Source organism: Cherax quadricarinatus, chromosome 29, assembly GCF_038502225.1.
Source record: "Cherax quadricarinatus isolate ZL_2023a chromosome 29, ASM3850222v1, whole genome shotgun sequence".
NCBI lineage: Eukaryota > Metazoa > Arthropoda > Malacostraca > Decapoda > Parastacidae > Cherax > Cherax quadricarinatus.
The window spans coordinates 30,811,150-30,830,310 of NC_091320.1; the positions used below are offsets into that span (position 1 = coordinate 30,811,150).

The 19,161-nt window shown below is 44.4% G+C and overlaps 1 protein-coding gene across 1 annotated transcript in view; it reads left to right on the forward strand.

The window, feature by feature from the left end:
* Nucleotides 1–19,161, forward strand: part of LOC138853405 (calcitonin receptor-like protein 1) — a 60,681-nt gene that overhangs the window by 24,370 nt on the left and 17,150 nt on the right. Inside the window, exon 2 of the mRNA XM_070089802.1 lies at nt 15,638–15,745. Within this exon, the coding sequence (XP_069945903.1) occupies nt 15,638–15,745 (108 nt within the window). The remainder of the gene's footprint in view (nt 1–15,637; nt 15,746–19,161) is intronic.

Below are 19,161 nucleotides of genomic sequence, written 5' to 3' on the forward strand. Positions count from 1 at the left end.
TCGACACACTAGCCGAGGTGGCCAGGAGAGCACACATGGGGGGAGCAAAGTTACTAATTATGGGTGATTTCAATCACAAGGAGATTGACTGGGAAAACCTGGAGCCCCATGGGGGTCCCAAAACATGGAGAGCCAAGATGATGGATGTGGTACTGGAAAACCTCATGCATCAACATGTTAGAGACACTACCAGAGAGAGAGGAGAGGATGAACCAGCAAGACTGGACCTTGTATTCACCTTGAGTAGTTCTGACATCGAGGATATCATGTATGAAAGGCCCCTGGGAGCTAGTGATCATGTGGTTCTGTGCTTCGACTACATAGTTGAGCTCCAAGTGGAGAGAGCAGCAGGAATAGGGTGGGAAAAGCCAAACTACAAAAGGAGGAACTACTCAGGCTTGAGGAACTTCTTTCAAGACATTCAGTGGGAGAGGGAACTGACAGGAAAACCAGTACAAGAAATGATGGACTATGTGGCAACAAAATGCAAGGAGGCAGAGGAGAGGTTTGTTCCCAAGGGAAACAGAAATAATGGGAAGAACAGAACGAGTCCTTGGTTCACCCAAAGGTGTAGGGAGGCAAAAACTAGGTGTACTAGAGAATGGAAAAGGTACAGAAGACAGAGAACTCGGGAAAATAAAGAGATTAGCCGAAGAGCCAGAAACGAATATGCACAGATAAGAAGGGAGGCTCAGCGGCAATACGAAAAAAACATAGCATCGAAAGTCAAGACTGACCCGAAGTTGTTGTACAGCCACATCAGGAGGAAAACAACAGTCAAGGACCAGGTAATCAGACTGAGGAAGTGTGATGGGGTATTCACAAGAAACGACCGAGAAGTATGTCAGGAGCTCAACACAAGATTTAAAGAAGAATTTACAGTGGAAACCAGTAGGACTCCAGGAAATCAGAGCTGGGGGGGTGTACCAGCAAGTGCTGGATGAGGTACATATAACCAAGGAGGAGGTGAAGAAGCTGCTATGCGAACTTGACACCTCAAAGGCGGTGGGACCAGACAACATCTCTCCGTGGGTCCTTAAAGAGGGAGCAGAGACATTGTGTGTACCATTAACAAAGACCTTCAACACATCATTTGAAATTGGGCAACTCCCCGAGGTATGGAAGATGGCAAATGTAGTCCCAATTTTTAAAAAGGGAGACAGACATGAGGCACTAAACTACAGACCTGTATCACTAACGTGTATAGTATGCAAGGTCATGGAGAAGATCATCAGGAGAAGAGTGGTGGAGCACCTGGAAAGAAACAAGTGTATAATTGACAACCAGCATGGTAGGGAGGGAAAATCCTGTGTCACAAACCTATTAGAGTTTTATGACAAGGTGACAGAAGTAAGACAAGAGAGAGAGGGGTGGATCGACTGCATTTTTTTGGACTGCAAGAAGGCCTTCGACACAGTTCCTCACAAGAGGTTACTGCAAAAGCTAGAGGATCAGGCACACATAACAGGAAAGGCACTGCAATGGATAAGAGAATACCTTACAGGGAGGCAACAACGAGTCATGGTACGTGACGAGGTGTCAAAGTGGGCGCCTGTGACAAGCGGGGTTCCACAGGGGTCAGTCCTAGGACCTGTGCTGTTCTTGGTATATGTGAATGACATAACGGAAGGGATAGACTCAGAAGTGTCCTTGTTTGCGGACGATGTGAAGTTAATGAGAAGAATCAAATCGGATGAGGATCAGGCAGGACTACAAAGAGACCTGGACAGGCTACAAGCCTGGTCCAGCAACTGGCTCCTTGAGTTTAACCCTGCCAAATGTAAAATCATGAAGATTGGGGAAGGGCAAAGAAGACCGCAGACACAATATAGTTTAGATGGCCAAAGTCTGCAAACCTCACTCAAGGAAAAAGATCTGGGGGTGAGTATAACACCGAGCATATCTCCTGAGGCGCACATCAATCAGATAACTGCTGCAGCATACGGGCGCCTGGCAAACCTACGGATAGCGTTCCGATACCTCAGTAAGGAGTCGTTCAAGACTCTGTATACCATTTACGTCAGGCCCATACTGGAGCATGCACCATCAATTTGGAATCCACACCTAGTCAAGCAAGTCAAGAAATTAGAGAAAGTGCAAAGGTTTGCAACAAGACTAGTGCCAGAGCTACGGGGATTGTCCTACGAAGAAAGGTTGAGGAAAATCGGCCTGACGACACTGGAGGCCAGGAGGGTCAGGGGAGACATGATAATGACATAAAATACTGCGCGGAATAGACGAGGTGGACAAAGACGGGATGTTCCAGAGATGAGATACAGACACGAGAGGTCACAATTGGAAGTTGAAGACTCAGACACACACACACAAACACACACACACATACAGACAAACACACACATACACAAACACACACAAACACAAACACACACACACACACACACACACACACACACACACACACACACACACACACACACACACACACACACACACACACACACACACACACACACACACACAAGAGATTAATTAGTGCAAAAACTGGAGGACCAAGCAGGGATAACAGGGAAGGCAGTACAATGGATCAGGGAATTCTTGTCAGGAAGACAGCTGCGAGTCATGGTACATGGCGAGGTGTCAGAGTTTGCACGTGTGACCAGCGGGGTCCCACAGGGGTCAGTCCTAGGACCAGTGCTGTTTCTGGTATTTGTGAACGACATGACGGATGGAATAGACTCCGAAGTTTCCCTGTTTGCAGATGACGTGAAGTTGATGAGAAGAATTCATTCGGTCGAAGACCATGCAGAACTGCAAAGGGATTTGGACAGGCTGCAGACCTGGTCCAGCAATTGGCTCTTGGAGTTCAACCCCACCAAGTGCAAAGTCATGAACATTGGGGAAAGGCAAAAGACCGCAGACGGAGTACAGTCTAGGGGCCCAGAGACTACAAACCTCAATCAAGGAAAAAGATCTTGGGGTGAGTATAACACCGGGCACATCTCCTGAAGCGCACATCAACCAAATAATTGCTGCAACATATGGGCGCCTAGCAAACCTCAGAAGAGCATTCCGACATCTTAATAAGGAATCGTTCAGGACCCTGTACACCGTGTACGTTAGGCCCATATTGGAGTATGCGGCAACAGTTTGGAACCCACACCTAGCCAAGCAAGTAAAGAAACTAGAGAAGTGCAAAGGTTCGCAACAAGACTAGTCCCAGAGCTAAGGGGTATGTCCTACGAGGAGACGTTAAGGGAAATCGACCTGACGTCACTGGAGGACAGGAGAGTTAGGGGGGACATGATAACGACATACAAAATACCGAGAGGAATTGACAAGGTGGACAAAAACAGGATGTTCCAGAGATGGGACACAGCAACAAGAGGACACAGTTGGAAGTTGAAGACACAGATGAATCACAGGGATGTTAGGAAGTATTTCTTCAGATACAGAGTAGCCAGGAAGTGAAACAGTTTGGGAAGCGATGTAGTGGAGGTAGGATCCATACATAGCTTTAAGCAGAGGTATGACAAAGCTCACGGCTCAAGGAGAGTTACCTAGTAGCGCCCGGCGAAGAGGCGAGGCCAGGAGCTAGAATTCGACCCCTGCAACCTCAACTAGGTGAGTACAACTCTGTGAGTACATACACACACACACACACACACACACACACACACACACACACACACACACACACACACACACACACACACACACACACACACACATACACACACACATCTGATGAGGACCAGGCAGGACTTCAAAGAGACCTGGACAGACTGGACACCTGGTCCAGCAAATGGCTTCTCGAATTTAATCCTGCCAAATGCAAAGTCATGGAAATAGGGGAAGGGCACAGAAGACCACAGACAGAGTATAGGCTAGGTGGCCAAAGACTGCAAACCTCACTCAAGGAGAAAGATCTTGGGGTGAGTATAACACATAGCATGTCTCCGGAAGCACACATCAATCAGATAACTGCTGCAGCATATGGGCGCCTGGCAAACCTGAGAACAGCATTCCGATACCTTAGTAAGGAATCATTCAAGACACTGTACACCGTGTATGTCAGGCCCATACTGGAGTATGCAGCACCTGTTTGGAACCCGCACTTGATAAAGCACGTCAAGAAACTAGAGAAAGTACAAAGGTTTGCGACAAGGTTAGTTCCAGAGCTAAGGGGAATGTCCTATGAAGAAAGACTAAGGGAAATCGGCCTGACGACACTGGAGGACAGGAGGGTCAGGGGAGACATGATAACGACATATAAAATACTGCGTGGAATAGACAAGGTGGACAAAGACAGGATGTTCCAGGGAGGGGACACAGAAACAAGAGGCCACAATTGGAAGTTGAAGACACAAATGAGTCAGAGAGATAGTAGGAAGTATTTCTTCAGTCATAGAGTTGTAAGGCAGTGGAATAGCCTAGAAAATGACGTAGTGGAGGCAGGAACCTTACACAGTTTTAAGACGAGGTTTGATAAAGCTCATGGAGCGGGGAGAGAGAGGGCCTAGTAGCAACCGGTGAAGAGGCGGGGCCAGGAGCTAGGACTCGACCCCTGCAACCACAAATAGGTGAGTACACACACACACACACACACACACACACACACACACACACACACACACACACACACACACTTTAAGTCACTCTACAGCTCAGATTCTCGTTACCAAACCACAAGAAAATCAGAGCAGACGTCAGAGGAAATGAAAGCTTGAATTAGAGAAGTTAATATCCTTGGATTCACAGCCTATTCCACCCAAGAAAACTCGTTATGACTGACCATGTATATATCTGGACGGGGGGTCGAGTCACCGCCCCTTATCCAACTATTAGAAGAAACACACCTGTAGAAAAAAATATTTTTATTTATTCAACTTATAAAGTTGCCTTATGAAGTGTTGGGAAACGTTGCATTCAGTGGATGAAACGTTGCACTGTGTGTGAAACGTTCGCTGCAAGTTTCGTTCGACTGCCAAATAAATCCCACCGAGGAGTAATGGTGATCAGTAACTATTTCTGAACGAATGATGCAATAAGTTATATTGCTTTGACTGTTGAATATTATGTATAGTGAGAAAGTATGGTAGAGCGAGTATGGTAGAGCGAGTATGGTAGTGAGAGTATGGTAGTGAGAGTATGGTAGTGAGAGTATGGTAGTGAGAGTATGGTAGTGAGAGTATGGTAGTGAGAGTATGGTAGTGAGAATATGGTATTGAGAATATGGTTGTGAGAGTATGGTAGTGAGAGTATGGTAGTGAGAGTATGGTAGTGAGAGTATGGTAGTGAGAGTATGGTAGTGAGAGTATGGTAGTGAGAGTATGGTAGTGAGAATATGGTATTGAGAATATGGTTGTGAGAGTATGGTAGTGAGAGTATGGTAGTGAGAGTATGGTAGTGAGAGTATGGTAGTGAGAGTATGGTAGTGAGAGTATGGTAGTGAGAGTATGGTAGTGAGAGTATGGTAGTGAGAGTATGGCAGAGCGAGTATGGTTGTGAGAGTATGGTAGAGCGAGTATGGTAGTGAGAGTATGGTAGTGAGAGTATGGTAGTGAGAGTATGGTAGTGAGAGTATGGTAGTGAGAGTATGGCAGAGCGAGTATGGTTGTGAGAGTATGGTAGTGAGAGTATGGTAGTGAGAGTATGGTAGTGAGAGTATGGTAGTGAGAGTATGGTAGTGAGAGTATGGTAGTGAGAGTATGGTAGTGAGAATATGGTAGTGAGAATCTGGTTGTGAGAGTATGGTAGTGAGAGTATGGTAGTGAGAGTATGGTAGTGAGAGTATGGTAGAGCGAGTATGGTAGTGAGAGTATGGTAGTGAGAGTATGGTAGTGAGAGTATGGTAGTGAGAGTATGGTAGTGAGAGTATGGTAGTGAGAGTATGGTAGTGAGAGTATGGTAGTGAGAGTATGGCAGAGCGAGTATGGTTGTGAGAGTATGGTAGAGCGAGTATGGTAGAGCGAGTATGGTAGTGAGAGTATGGTAGTGAGAGTATGGTAGTGAGAGTATGGCAGAGCGAGTATGGTTGTGAGAGTATGGGAGTGAGAGTATGGTAGTGAGAGTATGGTAGTGAGAGTATGGTAGTGAGAGTATGGCTGTGAGAGGATGGTAGTGAGAGTATGGTAGTGAGAGTATGGTAGTGAGAGTATGGTAGTGAGAGTATGGTAGTGAGAGTATGGTAGAGCGAGTATGGTAGTGAGAGTATGGTAGTGAGAGTATGGTAGTGAGAGTATGGTAGTGAGAGTATGGTAGTGAGAGTATGGTAGAACGAGTATGATAGTGAGAGTAGGTAGTGAGAGTATGGTAGTGAGAGTATATTAGTGAGAGTATGGTAGTGAGAGTATGGTAGTGAGAGTATGGTACTGAGAGTATGTTAGAGCGAGTATGGTAGTGAGAGTATGGTAGAGCGAGTATGGTAGTGAGAGTATGGTAGTGAGAGTATGGTAGTGAGAGTATGGTAGTGAGAGTATGGTAGTGATAGCATGGTAGTGAGAGTATGGTAGTGAGAGTATGGTAGTGAGAGTATGGTAGTGAGATTATGGTTGTGAGAGTATGGTAGTGAGAGTATGGTAGTGAGAGTATGGTTGTGAGAGTATGGTAGTGAGAGAATGGTTGTGAGAGTATGGTAGTGAGAGTATGGTTGTGAGAGTATGGTAGTGAGAGTATGGTAGTGAGAGTATGGTAGTGAGAGTATGGTAGTGAGAGTATGGTAGTGAGATTATGGTTGTGAGAGTATGGTAGTGAGATTATGGTAGTGAGAGTATGGTAGAGCGAGTATGGTAGTGAGAGTATTATAGTGAGAGAATGGTAGTGAGAGTATGGTAGAACGAGTATGATAGTGAGAGTATGGTAGTGAGAGTATGGAAGTGAGAGTATGGTAGTGAGAGTATGGTAGTGAGAGTATGGTAGTGATAGTATGGTAGTGAGAGTATGGTAGTGAGAGTATGGTAGAGCGAGTATGGTAGTGAGAGTATGGTAGTGAGAGTATGGTAGTGAGAGTATGGTAGTCAGAGTATGGTAGTGAGAGTATGGTAGTGAGAGTATGGTAGAACGAGTATGATAGTGAGAGTATGGTAGTGAGAGTATGGTAGTGAGAGTATGGTAGTGAGAGTATGGTAGTGAGAGTATGGTAGTGAGAGTATGGTAGTGAGAGTATGGTAGAGCGAGTATGGTAGTGAGAGTATGGTAGAGCGAGTATGGTAGTGAGAGTATGGTAGTGAGAGTATGGTAGTGAGAGTATGGTAGTTAGAGTATGGTAGTGATAGTATGGTAGTGAGAGTATGGTAGTGAGAGTATGGTAGTGAGAGTATGGTAGTGAGATTATGGTTGTGAGAGTATGGTAGTGAGAGTATGGTAGTGAGAGTATGGTAGTGAGAGTATGGTTATGAGAGTATGGTAGTGAGAGAATGGTTGTGAGAGTATGGTAGTGAGAGTATGGTTGTGAGAGTATGGTAGTGAGAGTATGGTAGTGAGAGTATGGTAGTGAGAGTATGGTAGTGAGAGTATGGTAGTGAGAGTATGGTAGTGAGATTATGGTTGTGAGAGTATGGTAGTGAGAGTATGGTAGTGAGAGTATGGTAGAGCGAGTATGGTAGTGAGAGTATTATAGTGAGAGTATGGTAGTGAGAGTATGGTTGTGAGAGTATGGTAGTGAGAGTATGGTAGAGCGAGTATGGTAGTGAGAGTATGGTAGTGAGAGTATGGTAGTGAGAGTATGGTAGTGAGAGTATGGTAGTGAGAGTATGGTAGTGAAAGTATGGTAGAACGAGTATGATAGTGAGAGTATGGTAGTGAGAGTATGGTAGTGAGAGTATGGTAGTGAGAGTATGGTAGTGAGAGTATGGTAGTGAGAGTATGGTAGTGAGAGTATGGAAGAGCGAGTATGGTAGTGAGAGTATGGTAGAGCGAGTATGGTAGTGAGAGTATGGTAGTGAGAGTATGGTAGTGAGAGTATGGTAGTGAGAGTATGGTAGTGAGAGTATGGTAGTGAGAGTATGGTAGTGAGAGTATGGTAGTGAGAGTATGGTAGTGAGATTATGGTTGTGAGAGTATGGTAGTGAGAGTATGGTAGTGAGAGTATGGTAGTGAGAGTATGGTTGTGAGAGTATGGTAGTGAGAGAATGGTTGTGAGAGTATGGTAGTGAGAGTATGGTTGTCAGAGTATGGTAGTGAGAGTATGGTAGTGAGAGTATGGTAGTGAGAGTATGGTAGTGAGAGTATGGTAGTGAGATTATGGTTGTGAGGGTATGGTAGTGAGAGTATGGTAGTGAGAGTATGGTAGAGCGAGTATGGTAGTGAGAGTATGATAGTGAGAGTATGGTAGTGAGAGTATGGTTGTGAGAGTATGGTAGTGAGAGTATGGTAGTGAGAGTATGGTAGTGAGAGTATGGTAGAGACAGTATGGTAGAGCGAGTATGATAGTGAGAGTATGGTAGTGAGAGTATGGTTGTGAGAGTATGGTAGTGTGAGTATGGTAGTGAGAATATGGTAGTGAGAGTATGGTAGTGAGAGTATGGTAGAGCGAGTATGGTAGTGAGAGTATGGCAGTGGGAGTATGGTAGTGAGAGTATGGTAGTGAGAGTATGGTAGCGAGAGTATGGTAGTGAGATTATGGTTGTGAGAGTATAATAGTGAGAGTATGGTAGTGAGAGTATGGTAGTGAGAGTAGGGTAGTGAGAGTATGGTAGTGAGAGTATGGTAGTGAGATTATGGTTGTGAGAGTATGGTTGTGAGAGAATGGTAGTGAGAGTATGGTAGTGAGAGTATGGTAGTGAGAGTATGGTAGTGAGTGTATGGTAGTGAGAGTATGGTAGTGAGAGTATGGTAGTGAGAGTATGGTAGTGAGAGTATGGTAGTGAGAGTATGGTAGTGAGAATATGGTAGTGAGAATATGGTTGTGAGAGTATGGTAGTGACAGTATGGTAGTGACAGTATGGTAGTGAGAGTATGGTAGTGAGAGTAGTAGTGAGAGGTAGAGCGAGTATGGTAGTGAGAGTATGGTAGTGAGAGTATGGTAGTGAGAGTATGGTAGTGAGAGTATGGTAGTGAGAGTATGGTAGTGAGAGTATGGTAGTGAGAGTATGGTAGTGAGAGTATGGTAGTGAGAGTATGGTAGTGAGAGTATGGTAGTGAGAGTATGGTAGTGAGAGTATGGTAGTGAGAGTATGGTAGTGAGAGTATGGTAGTGAGAGTATGGTAGTGAGAGTATGATAGTGAGAGTATGGTAGTGAGAGTATGATAGTGAGAGTATGGTAGTGAGAGTATGGTAGTGAGATTATGGTTGTGAGAGTATGGTTGTGAGAGTATGGTAGTGAGAGTATGGTAGTGAGAGTATGGTAGTGAGAGTATGGTAGTGAGATGATAGTTGTGAGAGTATGGTTGTGAGAGTATGGTAGTGAGAGTATGGTAGTGAGAGTATGGTGGTGAGAGTATGGTTGTAAGAGTATGGTAGTGAGAGTATGGTTGTGAGAGTATTGTAGTGAGAGTATGGTTGTGAGAGTATGGCTGTGAGAGTATGGTAGTGAGAGTATGGTTGTGAGAGTATGGTTGTGAGAGTATGGTTGTGAGAGTATGGTTGTGAGAGTATGGTGGTGAGAGTATGGTAGTGAGAGTATGGTTGTGAGAGTATGGTTGTGAGAGTATAGTAGTGAGAGTATGGTAGTGAGAGTATGGTTGTGAGAGTATGGTAGTGAGAGTATGGTTGTGAGAGTATGGTTGTGAGAGTATGGTAGTGAGAGTATGGTAGTGAGAGTATGGTTGTGAGAGTATGGTAGTAAGAGTATGGTAGTGAGAGTATGGTTGTGAGAGTATGGTTGTGAGAATATGCTAGTGAGAGTATGGTAGTGAGAGTATGGTAGTGAGAGTATGGTAGTGAGAGTGGGGTAGTGTGAATATGGTAGTGAGAGTATGGTAGTGAGAGTGGGGTAGTGTGAATATGGTAGTGAGAGTAGGGTAGAGAGAGTATGGTAGTGAGAGTATGGTAGTGAGAGTGGGGTAGTGTGAATATGGTAGTGAGAGTATGGTAGTGAGAGTGGGGTAGTGTGAATATGGTAGTGAGAGTAGGGTAGAGAGAGTATGGTAGTGAGAGAGCATGATACAAAGTATGGTAGTGAGAATATAATAGTGATAGAGCATGGTAGAGAGTATGGTATTGAGAGAGCGTGATGGAGAGTATGGCAGAGAATATGGTAAAAAGAGTATGGTAGAGAGAGAATGGTAGGGAAAGAATATAGTAGAGAGAGAGAGTATGGTAGAGAGAGAGAGAGAGAGAGAGAGAGAGAGAGAGAGAGAGAGAGAGAGAGAGAGAGAGAGAGAGAGAGATAGTATGGTAGAGAGAGAATGGTAGCGAAAGAATATAGTAGAGAGGGAGAGTATGGTAGAGAGAGAATATGGTAGAGAGAGAATATGGTAGAGAGAGAGAGAGAGAGAGAGAGAGAGAGAGAGAGAGAGAGAGAGAGAGAGAGAGAGATAGTAAGGTAGAGAGCATGGTACAGATACAATATTGAACAGCTAGAGAGGCAGCAGAGAAAGTTTTTCATTCTAAGTCGTTTCTCTCAGCTCTAACATGACAAAGCTCACTATATCAAACACACACACAGCATGAGCTCACCTGACGTGTGTGTGTGTGTGTGTGTGTGTGTGTGTGTGTGTGTGTGTGTGTGTGTGTGTGTGTGTGTGTGTGTGTGTGTGTGTGTGTGTGTGTGTGTGTGTGTGTGTGTGTGTGTGTGTGTGTGTGCTGACATACGGTAGCAATAGCATGTAAACATACGTGGCCCCCGATAGGGTAAGTGGTGTGACATACTGGATATAACATACGAGATGTGACATACTGGATATAACATACGAGATGTGACATACTGGATATAACATACGAGATGTGACATACTGGATATAACATACGGGGTGTGACATACTGGATATAACATACGGGGTGTGACATACTGGATATAACATACGAGATGTGACATACTGGATATAACATACGGGGTGTGACATACTGGATATAACATACGAGATGTGACATACTGGATATAACATACGAGGTGTGACATACTGGTATAACATACGAGGTGTGACATACTGGATATAACATACGAGGTGTGACATACTGGTATAACATACGAGGTGTGACATACTGGTATAACATACGAGGTGTGACATACTGGTATAACATACGAGGTGTGACATACTGGTATAACATACGAGGTGTGACATACTGGATATAACATACGGGGTGTGACATACTGGATATAACATACGGGGTGTGACATACTGGTATAACATACGGGGTGTGACATACTGGTATAACATACGAGGTGTGACATACTGGATATAACATACGGGGTGTGACATACTGGATATAACATACGGGGTGTGACATACTGGATATAACATACGGGGTGTGACATACTGGATATAACATACGAGGTGTGACATACGGGATGTAAAATACGAGGTGTGACATACTGGATATAACATACGGGGTGTGACATACTGGTATAACATACGAGGTGTGACATACTGGTATAACATACGAGGTGTGACATACTGGATATAACATACGGGGTGTGACATACTGGATATAACATACGGGGTGTGACATACTGGATATAACATACGGGGTGTGACATACTGGATATAACATACGAGATGTGACATACTGGATATAACATACGGGGTGTGACATACTGGATATAACATACGAGGTGTGACATACTGGTATAACATACGAGGTGTGACATACTGGTATAACATACGAGGTGTGACATACTGGATATAACATACGGGGTGTGACATACTGGATATAACATACGAGATGTGACATACTGGATATAACATACGAGGTGTGACATACTGGATATAACATACGGGGTGTGACATACTGGATATAACATACGAGGTGTGACATACTGGATATAACATACGGGGTGTGACATACGGGATATAACATACGAGGTGTGACATACGGGATATAACATACGAGGTGTGACATACGGGATATAACATACGAGGTGTGACATACTGGATATAACATACGGGGTGTGACATACTGGATATAACATACGGGGTGTGACATACTGGATATAACATACGGGGTGTGACATACGGGATATAACATACGAGGTGTGACATACGGGATATAACATACGAGGTGTGACATACTGGATATAACATACGGGGTGTGACATACTGGATATAACATACGAGATGTGACATACTGGATATAACATACGGGGTGTGACATACTGGATATAACATACGGGGTGTGACATACTGGATATAACATACGAGATGTGACATACTGGATATAACATACGGGGTGTGACATACTGGATATAACATACGGGGTGTGACATACTGGATATAACATACGGGGTGTGACATACTGGATATAACATACGGGGTGTGACATACTGGTATAACATACGAGGTGTGACATACTGGTATAACATACGAGGTGTGACATACTGGATATAACATACGGGGTGTGACATACTGGATATAACATACGGGGTGTGACATACTGGATATAACATACGGGGTGTGACATACTGGATATAACATACGGGGTGTGACATACTGGATATAACATACGAGATGTGACATACTGGATATAACATACGGGGTGTGACATACTGGATATAACATACGGGGTGTGACATACTGGATATAACATACGGGGTGTGACATACTGGATATAACATACGGGGTGTGACATACTGGATATAACATACGGGGTGTGACATACTGGATATAACATACGAGATGTGACATACTGGATATAACATACGGGGTGTGACATACTGGATATAACATACGAGGTGTGACATACTGGTATAACATACGAGGTGTGACATACTGGATATAACATACGGGGTGTGACATACTGGATATAACATACGAGGTGTGACATACTGGTATAACATACGAGGTGTGACATACTGGATATAACATACGAGATGTGACATACTGGATATAACATACGGGGTGTGACATACTGGATATAACATACGGGGTGTGACATACTGGATATAACATACGGGGTGTGACATACTGGATATAACATACGGGGTGTGACATACTGGTATAACATACGAGGTGTGACATACTGGTATAACATACGAGGTGTGACATACTGGATATAACATACGGGGTGTGACATACTGGATATAACATACGGGGTGTGACATACTGGATATAACATACGGGGTGTGACATACGGGATGTAACATACGGGGTGTGACATACGGGATGTAACATACGGAGTGTGACATACGGGATGTAACATACGGGGTGTGACATACGGGATGTAACATACGGGGTGTGACATACGGGATGTAACATACGGAGTGTGACATACGGGATGTAACATACGGGGTCAGCCAGAGCGAACTTGGAGATCAGTTCAGGTCAGCAATCGCCGTCAAGGCGGAAATCTAAACTGGGAGACGTTTAAGTCTGTCCCGAAGCAGTGTGTAATATCTTCAGTCCTGATGATATTCCATCAGGACTATAGCTGTCATCACTGCAGCTGTTGCTGCCGTTTCCTCTACTGCAGCTGACAGTTCGATACCTGCCACCATTGCTGTTGCTGCTGTTTCAGCTGTTATTGCTGACAGCTCACACACAGTGTGCTGTTTCCATTAGAATTAAAAATTTTGTGCAATGCATATATATATATATATATATATATATATATATATATATATATATATATATATATATATATATATATATATATATATATATATATATATATATATATATATATATATATATATATATATATATACATATATATATATATATATATATATATATATATATATATATATATATATATATATTACTCTGTAGGTTAATATTTCTAAATATAGATAAAGTAACAAAAATCATGAAGCATTTTTAAAATTAATGGTTATTATATATATTATTTTTCGCAAATGAAAGTGAAACAGAAAAAGTTGTCTTTACGTATTTGTCAAAGAGAAATATTGTATTGAGAAGGAAATTATATGCGACTGTTGTATAATGACTGTCTCATTGTAAACGTGATTTAAAATGACATAAATCCCTGCAGAGTTTTCCTACCTGTTACTTGTATGACCTATAATATTAACTATACCATTGTGTTACAGCATCGATAAATAATGATGGTGTTGATTAAGCTTCTGAGAAGCTAAAAGAAGCGGTAATAAAGTACAAACAGCTGTCTAGTGAAGCTTTTCTACAGAGAGTATCTTTTTTTTGCGTAAATGCGACTGAAGAAGTACATCAAAATCCGGAATGCTCATTGAAAGGCCCCTCCCCTCCCTGCATGTTGTATCACGCGGGATGGTGTGTATAAGAGTGTCGAAATGTGTTAGTCTGCGCTGGGAGACTCCAGTGAGTCAGTCAGGGATATCGCCAGGTGTTCCATAATGGGTCCAACATCTAGAGGATAACCTGTTTTTTCTCTGTGAAAACGTATTCAGTACTTGATTCATGCCAGCATTATTATTATTATTCTTTCTTTCTTTCGACACACCGGCCGTATCCCACCGAGGCAGGGTGGCCCAAAAGAAAAAACCAAAGTTTCTCCTTTCAAATTTAGTTATATATACAGGAAAAGGGGTTACTAGCCCCTTGCTCCCGGCATTTTAGTCGCCTCTTACAACACGCATGGCTTACGGAGGAAGAATTCTGTTCTACTTCCCCATGGAGATAAGAGGAAATAAACAAGAACAAGAACTAGAAAGAAAATCGAAGAAAACCCAGAGGGTTATGTATATATACGCTTGTACATGTATGTGTAGTGTGACCTAAGTGTAAGTAGAAGTAGCAAGACGTACCTGAAATTTTGCATGTTCATGAGACAGAAAAAAGGACACCAGCAATCCTACCATCATGTAAAACAATTACAGGCTTTCGTGTTACACTCACTTGGCAGGACGGTAGTACCTCCCTGGGCGGTTGCTGTCTGCCAACCTACTACCTAGGTATTATTATTATTATTATTATTATTATTATTATTATTATTATTATTATTATTATTATTATTATTATTATTATTATTGTTGTTGTTGTAATTGTTAGTCGCTCCTGTTTTTTTTAAACAAAACCCAGGGCCAGGTAAAAAAATAATTTCCCCAAGGAACTCACAGAGTTGAGATTATTCAGCAAGTTATTTAACTCTCGGTCAGTTGGTTTGAGAACAAAAACCTAATGGTATTCATGTGAAGGATTGCGAGAAAGAGGCACGAGTAATGGAGGATGTCACTCACGCCGAGTCTAACTCAGAATTATGATGCAGCTTGGTGTAGGTAGAAGTAAAATGAAACTGTATGTGGCGCTGATTCAGGAAACACACTGCTGAAACTTCAATTGATGTTGTTACAACAACAATAATAATAATAATAATAATAATAATAATAATAATAATAATAATAATAATAATAATAATAATAATAATATTGTTGCACCTACTACACCTACTTTTGTTACAACCAGTTTAATATACATCTATCACCACCACATATCAACCATAATGTACCTACCACATAGTCACTGATAATAACCAGATTTAAGGTATTTCATTCTTAACAGCTGATTTCCATTTACATTCTCAACATCAGCTGATTTCTGTTTACGTTCTCACCATCAGCTAATTTCTCTTTACATTCTGTAGATGGTGGCTGCAACGCTACGTGGGACAAGATTCTCTGTTGGCCACCTACTCCACCTGACACCCTTTCTCGTCTACCCTGTCCACCTCTCAAAGGAGTCGACCCTTCACGTAAGTAAACAAAATTTCCCATCACTCTTTCTAAGTGCCAGTCATCCTGTGTAAATAACCATTAGTAACTCTCTCTCTCCCCCGTAGGTATCCGGTTCTCAGGACAATTGGTGTGGATTCCCAGTAAATAGGTAGCACTTTTCTCCTTGAGTACTCGGCACTTTTTCTGGTACTTGTAAGTACCCAGCAATCGTGGTTAGTGCTCGACACTCTCCGCAAGTATCCGACAATGTACACGGAAGCGAGTATTCAAGTATACTTGGAACTGTGCTCATGCAGAGGTTCCTCTCGCTTACTGGGAGATTTGCAGCCTTTATCCCCTAGCCTGTATTTTATTTCCAGTCTTTTTTGCCCTTCTCCAATTTTCATAACTTTTGCGTCTGCTAGAGTTAAATTCTAATAAGCACTTGTCAGACCAATCGTGGAGATTTTCCAGATCCGTTCATGGTCTTTTCTCTTTTACTACTGTTCGTATTCTCCTCATTAGTTTTTCATCATCTCCGAACTGTATTTCTTCCGTCATGTCGTTTACAAACACAAGATGCAGTTCTAACCCTTGTGGAACCCCACTCATCACACTCGCCCATTTCGGCACCTCCTCCTTGACTTACTGCTTACCTTTTTCTTTATTATTCATTGATCAACAAAAGTGCTTTCCCTGTTACTCCTGCCTGTTCCTCTAGCTTGTGTCCCAGTCACTCCTGAGGTACTGTCAAAGACCTTCTTACAGTTTAGAAATATGCAGTCCACCCATTCCTCGCTCTCCTTCCTAGCTTTCGTTACCTTGTCAAAGAACTCTAGCAGATTTGTGAGACAGGATTTACCGTCTACAAAACTGTACAGACTGTTGTTTATGTACCTGTCCTGTACCGGTGCTCCAGTACTCTTCTCCTCATACTTATCACCATGTCTTTACATACAATGCAGACAGGTGAAAATGGCCTGTAATATAATGCTAATGGACTGCAATTTAATCCTTCCCGTTTGGTGTACTGCTTGTGGAGGCTAGTACACCAAACGGGGAGTAGAATGAAATTAGTTCTTAGGCACCCACACCATCGTATGTCCTCGGATCACGGTACAACACCTAGCTCTGCTGGGTGCGTGATTTTTGTAGGAGTGTATGGTCCAGTGGGTTAGAGCGACGTGAATTTTCGCTCACCATGAGGCGGGCTAAAACAACACGGGTTCGAGCCCCTGGCTAGTCCCAGAGCTGTTATTGATATGTATGTGTGTGTGTGTGTGTGTGTGTGTGTGTGTGTGTGTGTGTGTGTGTGTGTGTGTGTGTGTGTGTGTGTGTGTGTGTGTATCTAGTAACTCATTTACAAATTTAATATACGGAATATACAACCTTTTGTGAATAAATTCCTTTTTGAGGAAAAAAATTATTTTTTTGGCTAAATCTATAGATTTTGAATGTTACTACACACTCAGAGAAAAAAATGAAAAAAAAAAATTGAGGCTCTTAAAAATTTCATTGGGAATAACCTTGGTGTTTAAAATAATTATGAAAAACGTGACGTTTGAAAAATTTCGGTTAATGACATTAGAAAAAATAAAATTTTGAAAAGATGGGGAAGTACCTGAGGGGAGGTGGGAAGTACCTGAGGGGAGGTGGGAAGTACCTGAGGGGAAGTGGGAGGTACCTGAGGGGAGGTGGGAAGTACCTGAGGGGAAGTGGGAGGTACCTGACGGGAGGTGGGAAGTACCTGAGGGGAAGTGGGAGGTACCTGAGGGGAGGTGGGAAGTACTTGATGGAAGGTGGGAAGTACCTGAAGGGAGGTGGGAGGTACCTGATGGGAGATGGGAGGTACCTGATGGGAGGGGGGTACCTGATGGGAGGTGGGAAGTACCTGAAGGGAGGTGGGAGGTACCTGATGGGAGATGGGAGGTACCTGATGGGAGGGGGGTACCTGATGGGAGGTGGGAGGTACCTAATGGGAGGTGGGAGGTACCTGAGGGGAGGTGGGAGGTACCTAAGGGGAGGTGGGAGGTACCTGATGGGAGGTGGGAGGTACCTAATGGGAGGTGGGAGGTACCTGAGGGGAGGTGGGAGGTACCTGATGGGAGGTGGGAGGTACCTGAGGGGAGGTGGGAGGTACCTAATGGGAGGTGGGAGGTACCTGAGGGGAGGTGGGAGGTACCTGAGGGGAGGTGGGAGGTACCTGTTGGGAGGTGGGAGGTACCTAATGGGAGGTGGGAGGTACCTGAGGGGAGGTGGGAGGTACCTAATGGGAGGTGGGAGGTACCTGAGGGGAGGTGGGAGGTACCTAATGGGAGGTGGGAGGTACCTGTGGGGAGGTGGGAGGTACCTGAGGGGAGGTGGGAGGTACCTGATGGGAGGTGGGAGGTACCTAATGGGAGGTGGGAGGTACCTGAGGGGAGGTGGGAGGTACCTAATGGGAGGTGGGCGGTACCTGAGGGGAGGTGGGAGGTACCTAATGGGAGGTGGGAGGTACCTGAGGGGAGGTGGGAGGTACCTAATGGGAGGTGGGAGGTACCTGAGGGGAGGTGGGAGGTACCTGAGGGGAGATGGGAGGTACCTGATGGGAGGTGGGAGGTACCTAATGGGAGGTGGGAGGTACCTGAGGGGAGGTGGGAGGTACCTAATGGGAGGTGGGAGGTACCTGAGGGGAGGTGGGAGGTACCTAATGGGAGGTGGGAGGTACCTGAGGGGAGGTGGGAGGTACCTAATGGGAGGTGGGAGGTACCTGAGGGGAGGTGGGAGGTACCTAATGGGAGGTGGGAGGTACCTGAGGGGAGGTGGGAGGTACCTAATGGGAGGTGGGAGGTACCTGAGGGGAGGTGGGAGGTACCTAATGGTAGGTGGGAGGTACCTGAGGGGAGGTGGGAGGTACTTGATGGGAGGTGGGAGGTACCTGAGGGGAGGTGGGAGGTACTTGATGGGAGGTGGGAGGTACCTAATGGGAGGTGGGAGGTACCTGAGGCGAGGTGGGAGGTATTTGATGGGAGGTGGGAGGTACCTGAGGGGAGGTGGGAGGTACTTGATGGGAGGTGGGAGGTACCTGAGGGGAGGTGGGAGGTACTTGATGGGAGGTTGGCGGTACCTGAGGGGAGGTGGGAGGTACTTGATGGGAGGTGGGAGGTACCTGAGGGGAGGTGGGAGGTACTTGATGGGAGGTGGGAGGTACCTAATGGGAGGTGAGAGGTACCTGATGGGAGGTGGGAGGTACCTAATGGGAGGTGGGAGGTACCTAATGGGAAGTGGGAGGTACCTAATGGGAGGTGGGAGGTACCTGAGGGGAGGTGGGAGGTACCTGAGGGGAGGTGGGAGGTACCTAATGGGAGGTGGGAGGTACCTGAGGGGAGGTGGGAGGTACCTAATGGGAGGTGGGAGGTACCTAATGGGAGGTGGGAGGTACCTAATGGGAGGTGGGAGGTACCTAATGGGAGGT